The 9,759-nt window shown below is 43.0% G+C and overlaps 1 protein-coding gene across 1 annotated transcript in view; it reads left to right on the top strand.

The window, feature by feature from the left end:
- The first annotated feature begins 966 nt into the window (after positions 1-966).
- The window catches only part of LOC106601107 (heparan sulfate glucosamine 3-O-sulfotransferase 4), a 96,641-nt gene continuing 87,848 nt past the window's right edge, over positions 967-9,759 (top strand). Inside the window, exon 1 of the mRNA XM_014193034.2 lies at positions 967-2,297. Within this exon, the coding sequence (XP_014048509.1) occupies positions 1,684-2,297 (614 nt within the window). The 5' untranslated portion in view covers positions 967-1,683. The remainder of the gene's footprint in view (positions 2,298-9,759) is intronic.

Below are 9,759 nucleotides of genomic sequence, written 5' to 3'. Positions count from 1 at the left end.
TTCTGCTTTGAGAGCGATGAGCCCTCCATTTATTGTTGTCCAGGCATTGCTGTGGTGCAGATATTTCTGGTGTGTTTGAGGAGTATGATGAATGAGACTCTCTAATAAAAGGAGACATATCTCAGTGGCTCACAATCTAGAATCTCTTACTTTACCTTCCAAAAGGGCATAAGTCAAATTTGTCAACATTTTTCAATTCAGAGAACAATACTGACTGTCACCTTGTGTAATAAATGTGGTATAGATATGTTCTCCCTACATAAGCATCTTCAATGCAAAATACCTCAGTAAGGCTACACAGCCTAGTGTCCGTTCCAGCTCACTTACAATGCACTCCCTAGCACTGTCATATGCCCCTCCTTTGTATCAGACCAGCATGCATGAGAAGCAACAACCTCTTTGATATGAATTGGTGGAGTGAAACGACGATTTTCATCACACATCATTTCCATCGAAAAAAATATTGATCTATTCTCAAACCATCCATCCTACCTTCTTGTGTAAAATCTCCCAAGATCACGTTTACAACTATTGCAATGTTCCAGAGAACACCAGTAGGGAGCAGCCATGAGCTGCTTGTAGAATAATTATTTAGTAGTAGTAGTAGTTGTAGTCGTAGAATAATAATAATAATAATTACTATTATTATAATTATGACACATTTTATTCAGTAAATAATTTGAGGCAATTCAGATGTAGCCTACATTAGTTGTGCAAATTATCTTTAAGATTTCTTCTTAAGTGCATGCAGGGCAATACACCGCTTTCTACTTTTCCCTACTCACCCTTACATTCACCCAGCAATATATTTGCTGATCATAAGGCATAGAAAAAGGAGAGGAGGAGGAATAGTCATCCCGCCTTTCCAATGCCATCTCAGTGCCATCTCAGTGCCATCTCAGTGCTATCTGGCTGTCGTATCTGACGTCTCATTGGGTTTCCTACACTCTGGCACCGATTGCGAAAAGTGGGTGTTCACTTACTGAGCTTGTGGTGCTCCTACTAATATAATAGTGCTTCCGTGCGGGCGAGCTCACACAGTTGATGCGCACATCGTATCTACCAATCAACAGAAGGCATTAGGACAGCAAGCAACATTCCTGGCCACTGAGAGAGCGCAGTCAATTAATATTTATGCAAAGGTTGTTCACTTTCTACTGCACAAAGTTAGCAGTGAGGACCAATGTGTGGCAGTTTTTCCCCCTTGTTGGGAAGATCCACCGGATTTGTAATTGGCCGCTAGTGTATCGCGATGAAGACGTGCTTTGCACACTACTTCAAACACTTTGGCGTTCCCTTTTTTCTTTTTCCGTAAAATCCAAGACTTCGTCCATCACATTCTGCACATTTCAAACCAGGCTGCTCATTTGGAAGGACGCCAGACCGCAGGCTTGCTAATCTGCAAATTCAGTCCAATAAATGGTGACATTGGCTGTCAGCGTTGGAATAAGAAATCGATAGGCTACTCAAAAAAGGGACGCGATATTCTTTCGGAATTTTAACGATCTATTTCCTGTATCCTTATAACCATGCGAATTGGGGATATGCTGGAGTGGTTCAGCTACTCACATTTTCAAATGGAGCTGTGTTGATAGTGACAGATTATTGTTGTTGAGTGTCCATGCAAGTATTGGGGTGGAAACATGTCTGGCCACTTCTTTGAGAGGATCACTGCTATCAGAGATGGCATTTTGGTCCAGCACTTCGGTTTTTACCTCTAAAGTGCCCCGGAAAATTTTATTCATGTTCACCCTCTCCCTTTCTGTCACCTACTTGTTCTATAGCCTGATGAGCTGTTACAACTCGTTACAGTTCCCCTTGCAAGAGAATTACGTGTACCAAGGGAGGCTGGTGACGGAGGAGACAACTTTCGTAACATTAAGGGAGAAACTTTATTCCACTTCACCCCAGGGCTATTTGGACGAGGAGCTGATAGAGGTGACTGCCGCCGAGAAAGCGGTTGCAATTTCCACTGTGAAAGATAATGTGGAGACCGAACAAAGAACATTGGATTGGGTTCGGAATCAGGCGGCTCCGACTAAAACTGCCGCGGTGTATCAATCTCCCGCTCTGGAGAGGGAGCGCCAGGAATTCAGCACCACGGACAACGAACTCAGGGTGAACTGCACCTCGGATTATGGGGTGAAAAAATTACCCCAAGCCATTATAATTGGGGTGAAGAAAGGAGGTACCAGGGCTCTGCTCGAAGCTTTGAGGGTCCATCCCGATATCAGAGCCGTTGGGAATGAGCCACATTTCTTCGACAGGAACTACGAGAAAGGGCTGGATTGGTACAGGTGCGCGCATTCACTCTCACTTAATAACCCTATCTGGTTCAGAGGTCTCATTACCCCACATAACATAAACCATGTGTTGGTAGATAGCCTCGATTGGTTCATATTTTAAATGCATTAGATTATCTGTAATAATACTAATAATAATAAGTAGGCCTATACCACTATCAATGCCATTATTCATTATAATCATAATAAAAATAACAACTCTGATGAAAAATTGCCTACCTATTAGATTGGATACCTGCCAAGTAATTCTGCTTAAATATGTTTCTAGTCTATTTAAAATATCCCCCACTTGTTTTACATCCAACGATACAAAACAGTTTATCATGTAGCCTCATTTTTCTATCCATTCCACTGCATCAAAATGAGAGCTAGACTGATTTGGATGATAAACTAAAATATTCATATCACTTAGAAACCACACCTAGGGAACAAAGTAGCCTTTATGCAGTACACCTTTATCTTGCTTCTGAAGTACAGTGAACCTAGTTTTACAATAATATACAATGTTTTATCATAGTATGCATGTATATGAACATAGTATGCAGCAATAGCCAAACTATTCAGGTGTTCATGCGAGTGCATTCATTGGAACAATATTTAGATCCCACCTACAGTTGTGGTATTACCTTTCTACAGTGTTCAGAACTGTCCCTGTGCAACAGGCCTGGTACCTTAGCAGTGTACTCTGGGTTTGGGATGTGATGTCGAGTTAGTATTCATACTGTACCACATGTTCTGATAGTGTCACAAATATAGACAATCTTGCCTCATTTCGACAAAATGTATTTCCTTGTTTATTTCCATCTGTTAATAGCTAGTTCCTAATATTGAGTTTATTTAGCAAATGCTTTGTAATGTCCACCATTGCAGAAAAAACGTCTGGTAGCTTAATAACAAAATGAAAACATTCTGCGCTCACCAAGATCCATATCTGATTCAGTGTATATTGGAGGAATTGTGAAAAAGTGGTCATTTTAAAGCTATTTAATCTGACACAGAGCTGAAACCAAATGCATGTAGCTAAAGGCCTATTTAAGTCCATCTATCTAAAAGCCATATTGCCAGGCTTTTGCTCTATGACTGCATGGGGGTAGAGAGATCATCATTTTGATCGGCTAATCCAGATGTTTCTCTACTGATCCTGAGTGTTGTGCCATCCATGTCTTCTCACATGCAATACATTCAAGGTAAAGATTCCCCCAGTCAGGTTCATCACCCAGTCATGGTTTTTCTATGTTTTACAACACTGCACGTCTCACTGCCTCCTTTGTGATTTTTTCCTTCTTCTGTTTATTAAAATATAAACAATCATGGCATTGAACCACGGTCTGTTTGAGGGTTCTTCCGTCCCTCCGTTTGACAGTGGCACTCGCTCAATAAAGCGCCAGCATCTAGCAAGATGATGGTCTGACCAACCAGGGGAATGCTGGATTTCAAATGGACTCAGTGAGCAGAGAATGAAAATGAAGCCAGCCAGTAGTACACAGAGTCCCTATGCCTGTGCCCAGAGGGATGAGGTGCTGTGCCTGTGAACCCAGTCTAGTACAGTGGCTTGGGGCTTTGGTATACAGGGACCACAGGGGCCTCAACTCATTGCAGTGTGGATGGGAGCTATGTTCTCCTCTGTCCTCGGCTGTTGGCTGTTCATTTAGCCCGTGTTAATGTGAGACGTTTCATTACGCTTTCGGTGTCAGGCTCATTAGACGACAAGATGACAGGCTTACATAAATAACACCAAAGTGTGCTTGTGTGTTTTAGTGCCCCTGAGCCAACCAAATCCCTTAAGCGCTCTTAACATTTATTTCCACGTTTCGTCCTCTGAGTAATGTTAACCGCAGGATGACGTATGCAGAAATGTAACTATCGGGTAGTGGTGTTTTTTACACCCATGGGAACGATATAGCAATGTGGCTGTTCTGTCTGCCAAATGTGAACAGTGTTGTAGTGTGACAAGGGAAAAAAAGGTTACACTCAGAACTATGTGATCTGCCCACGTCCTGATGCTACAGACAAAGCATGTCATTTATGTGGATTTTTGCTGTTTAGAAAAAATATACTACACCACGTCTGTGTGCAGGCCTACTGTGTAGGCTGTGTGCCGGTCCTACTGTGTAGGCTGTGTGCAGGCCTACTGTGTAGGCAGTGTGCCTAATCCTATGACTGAAATCATGATCACGACAATTTAACGTTGGCTTAGGAGGTTGAGTCCAATAATGTTGTCAAACGCACTGAATCAATTTGGTTGTGCAGCGGTGGCCCATTTCATACTTTGTGATGGCTTGGAGAGTTTGACTCTGGCAGAGGATGAATGTGGTACCGTTGTAAAAGATTTAAAAGAAGCCAGTACAAATGCACAGCCTGAAGAGGTGTGCACTGAGAGAGCTATTCTGTGCTTGCCACAGTTATACGGTGCTCCAGAATCCTGGTACGCATACAGAATTCATCTGGTAGAAATATCAAGTGAAACATTTTTTTTTGTACCCCATCCGCTGGGCATATATTTCACAAGGAGTAAGTTAATCTTCTTGTTCATGAAATATGATGCAGCACCTTGGTGACATCTGTTTTACCCGGGTAACACAATGTTTAAAAGGCTTGTCGGGGAGGACCTTATGCCTTGTTAAACTCCTTACCGCTTTTGAAGGGAAGCTATAGTCTTTAACCAGCAGGGCGTTCTTTCTGTGTGTCAGATCATAATAGCTATACCATCATTAGAAGAATCACGCCGTTGCCTGGAAGCCTATCTCGGGTTTAAATAGGTGCTGCAAAACAACAGACGATTCATTGAGCTGGTATTCAGGAACAACTCTATTGCTTGTGTTACACTTGATTTTCCAGGAAGATTATTTGGGTTGTACTACTATGCTGATCATATTGTGTGAGTTGTCAATGAGATGCATAGCTCTGAAGCGGCTCTGAGGTTTCCGAGCCCCTTATCATTGTGTTGGGAGAATGACACTTTGTAAGCCTTGTAAGCGATAAAAGCTGAGGCAATGTGACTGTAAATCTTTTGAGCTGTTTTGTACCTTTGCAAGGCTATGGCCCTGTGTTGCACAATGTGACAAACAATAATGTTAATTTACAGTGGTGCTTATAACGTGCAGCACGGTGTTCTGAACGTGCTCTCCTTCCTCAAGCTATTTCACCTCAGGCGGAGGTCTTGGTTGCTGCCTGCTGGCTTTTATATGAGGTGGCCTTTAAAAAAGATGCCAAAGAATCAGCCTTGCCATCACCGAGGACTTTCTCTCTGTGTGAGTTGTAATGCATTCTGATCAATGGGGACCTACACAGCTCAGAAGCCCACACAGTGCAGGCTCTACACTCTGCCAAGGCCTTGCAATGAAGTGCTCTCATTCTTTTATCTACTTTTTCATCGAGGCTCTGTTTCCCACTGAATGGTGGAAAAAGCTTAACGAAATAATTTCCAGTTTACTGCTTCTACTTTTTCAGTAAATACGAAATGCTAGTAGTGTAGAGACCATGTCAGAGTACCATGTCTTTGCACTGCTGCAGGCCCGGGGGGACTCAGGAGAATAGCATGAATTCTAGCCCCAGCTTTATCCGCACCCTTCAGTGTAGTAAGACAGGACCCTCTGACAGGAAGTGTGTGTCGGAGACAGCGATCTACTGCTGAGAGTAGCATCAGAGAGTCTAAATCCTGTGTTTATCCCTTGTTTACCCCTGCGCTCCCACCTTAGCATGCCGCTCCACGGCTCAGCTCCCTGAGTCTTGCCACCAGACTAGGGGCCCGTGACTCCAGTCAGCGGGGAGATGGGATGGAGGGAGGTGGGCCAGATCCCTGAGCAGCAGGCTGGATGCCATCCCCTCCATCTTCCAGCTGGGCCTGTGTTGCTGCTGCTACAGCGCCTCCACGTCCTCCGCTCCTCCCCGGCAAGCCAGAATCTGTCTGTGCCTGATAAGATGGCGCCAAGGCTCGCAAGGACGCACCTCTGGGTACTGGGATGCCAACGCGGCAGTCGTGGAATTAAACTTTTTAATTAGCAGCATGCCCCAGTGCCTGTGAAGAGAGTGGACCGCTGCAGTCAGGTTGGTCTCAACATCCCCCCTCCCCTATTCCACTTGATTAAACTCCCAAGCACCACAGAGCCCAGAGATTCCACCAGCGTCCACAACAGAAACATATTTATTTCCCCGTTCCAGCGCCTTTGACTGGATGCAGACATGGCACAGCGCTATGACACAGACGGCACCTTCCCCCCAGAAAGCCTTTGTGTCCTCTCTGTCTGGCTGTTCAACATGAGTTTATGATGGAGAATAATCAGAACCTTCAGATTGCTGCACCACCAATTACTGTCAGTCTGGATAAATATGGATATTGGATCACACTTAAATAGCCTAATGTAACTCACTCTGTAGCAAGTTCCTACAACGATGAATGGCAGGTTTGTGTTGCCATTTACTCTTGTGTATAATCACATGCACGATACCTGTTACAAGGTAGCTAGTTAAATGTCTACTAGCTAGATATTTAGGTGTGTGTATAGCTATCTTATGTGGATGTGTCTCCACAGCGAAACTGTGGGAACAATTCACGGCACCTTATCTTTCCAGTTCAACCATATCAGCAGGTATTATCAAAATAAGTCTAGTCATGAAAACCATCCGCACAGCATTGAACTGCCTGGGAAAATGTTAGTTTTTTCTGCAATGGAATCAGTGTTTTGTGTTGGGAGAATGTGGATTCAATTTGTTTTGTGTTACTCTAGGGTCAGCCTTGCGGGGTTATCTTAGTCTATTTCTATTGTGACACTAGAATTATGAAAGAAGTAACACTGCTGCATCCTTTGTGACTTAGAGAGAGAACAAATCACTCTGGCAGTGGGTTAGTGCAGGCAATTTCATTCTACCCCAGCTCCTTCTTGCTATTCACATGCAATACCTTACCCTCTCTCTTTGACATTCATTTCCTATTCCATGTCATGGACAAAGCTACACCCAAACACCTAAAGTGATCATTCTCCAATTCTAGTAAAGTTGACTTTACTTGACCTTAGAATTTAATTTGCTGATTCAATTTGCCAACACAATGAATTGGCAATGGGGCATGGTTGCCATCAAGGCTCAGCCTCCCTTTAGGTTTGTGTCTGTCAAAATAGAATTGGATGGAATTCTGCCTTGCATTCTTCTCCATTCCATTGCCAATGGGAAAACAGGGAATTCTTAGACCCGTATTTCAGTTCCATGTCATAGATGGATTGCCTGAAAATGACAGCCCCAGTCTCGCCTGTTAAGTGATTTATTTTGGACCAAAAATAAAGTATAAGCACAAGTCATTTTAAGCTTGAAAGGATTCCTATCTCCCAGGGATTATTTACTTGCCGCAGAATTGCCGTGATGTGCTTCTAGTCAGAAGGAACAATGATTCCATTCGGCAAGAATGCTGCTTTACAACCATCTTTAAATCTCTCTGAATAAGACTTCCTTTTGGGACAAATAAGCATGTCAATCATACTTGTCAAGATTCCAATTTTCCTTTAGCCTCTCCTGGAGCACTTGGTGCTGTGCATACATGTCCCTTATCGGTTGTGAGTGATGCAGTCTCATGACACAAACCCAAAAGCAAGCTGATGCATTGGTTCAGTCAGAGCAGGGTTCTCTCTGACAGGGCTGGCCATGGAGCCAAGACGTCACGCAAGGGCTGTTGGGAGCATGTTTCAAATATGTGGCCGTGACCTGACATGTACTCCAGGAGTGTGTTAAGCTGAGGGATGTGGGGAGAGTGGAAATAATAACTTCTCCCTCCACGCTCCACCAGTACCATTATTCCGCCTGCATGCCCATGACATGTTACACACAGAGCTTATTCATAGGAAATACATCAGCTTGGCTGTATCAAGATGTTCGAATTACCTTGAGATATAGTCTGGGATGACATGGAAAGCAATTGTCTTTTTTTTCAAGGACTTGCCAAAGAACAGAGCAGAATGAAAAGGCAGTTCTAGCTATAGAAATATACAGGTGTCCTGTGAGCCCACATGCACCTCGCGCCACTGACGCCATCCACAGCTCACAACAATATTGACAGGCTTAATTCAATTATGGCGGTGCGATGTGCTGAGACTCCGGAGGTGTGCGTTAATTCCTCTGTTTACACCCCTGAGTCACTGTCACAAACAAAGAAATTCATTGGCTTCCAGGAGCTTGTTTGCTGCGATTGTCCCATTGCCTTTGAAGTTTCTCGTCGCTTTAAGTTGTTTATTTATTCATGCTCTTCCTTTGCCTGAAATCACCATGGGGTATTCCGCTAGAATATTTTAGCACAGTGTGAAACAATGAAAGAGCTGAGTATTAGACATGTAAACTACGCATAACACAGTAATTACGGTGAGATGGTATTCTGATTCAGAGGGGTTGGGTTAAATGCAGAAGACACATTTCAGTTGAATGCATTCAGTTGTACAACTGACTAGGTATCCCCCTTTCCCTTTCTGTGTTGATTGGGCTTTTCAAGTAGGAAATCTTCATTGGGAGTTGTGTTTATTGAAACCCTTTTATAAGTATTTCGGTTTTCGAGTTTCAACCATCTGTATCAAGAATACTTTATTAATCAGACCTCCACCATGATAATGTTGTCCTCTATTCTCTGTATAGGCTGGTGGAAGTGATTTTTATATAGAGATTGTGGCATTATGCCAAGTTCCGTTGAGACTTGGACTAAACTGCTGAAATGCAAAAGGATGCTTTTAGGGATTATGCTAATTATTAATTGGTGTATAAGAAGGTGATTGTTTTTCCTGGATAATTTGGATTATTGGCATTAGAGATTTAGTTGCAAGTTAACGTGCTCTTCCTCTTTTAATGGGGCCATTAGCTCCTTCCAAACATGTGAAGCCAACTCTTAGCTAATGTGGCTGATAGTTTTTCTTTATGCCTTTAACATGCTCAGCCACACACACACACCTGTGCAGGGCGACACACGAGGAAATGTGTTTCAGTGAAATCATGTTAAAGATGCTTGTGTGTTTAAAAGAAAAGTTACATATCCCATAATCCTTCATGTATGGGGGTAAGTACAAAGGGGTACACAGTCAGACATCACAGGTACAATCACGTTTCCCCATGGTCTTGTTTTTCTGTTGAATGTCCGGATTTAGCTATGAAACTTTGTATCGTTCCAGAAAAAGATAGATGTCAAACTGTAGTTACAGTATATTCACAAGATATGTTTCGGAGCAGGAAGAAAAGATAGGAGTGAAAACATGCCAACCCATACCCAGGGCTATAGCAGGATTAGACTCTCTTTTTGTCTGAGGTTTATCTTTAGATATGTGAGCTACACTTGGTTATTCATCCCATTCATTTTCAGTATGCCTGGGATGACTCTGCTCACGGTCGCCTTCCACTCCCATCGACCTCCAGTTTGTTTCACATCTGCACGACTCGAGGAGGGAGAATGTTAAGTATGAATTGATTTTTAAATAAGCATACATTTACC

The sequence above is a fragment of the Salmo salar genome, chromosome ssa03 (assembly GCF_905237065.1).
Source record: "Salmo salar chromosome ssa03, Ssal_v3.1, whole genome shotgun sequence".
NCBI classification, from domain to species: domain Eukaryota; kingdom Metazoa; phylum Chordata; class Actinopteri; order Salmoniformes; family Salmonidae; genus Salmo; species Salmo salar.
Note: the sequence above shows the minus strand (reverse complement) of the source record. Positions and strands in the feature narration are given on the sequence as shown.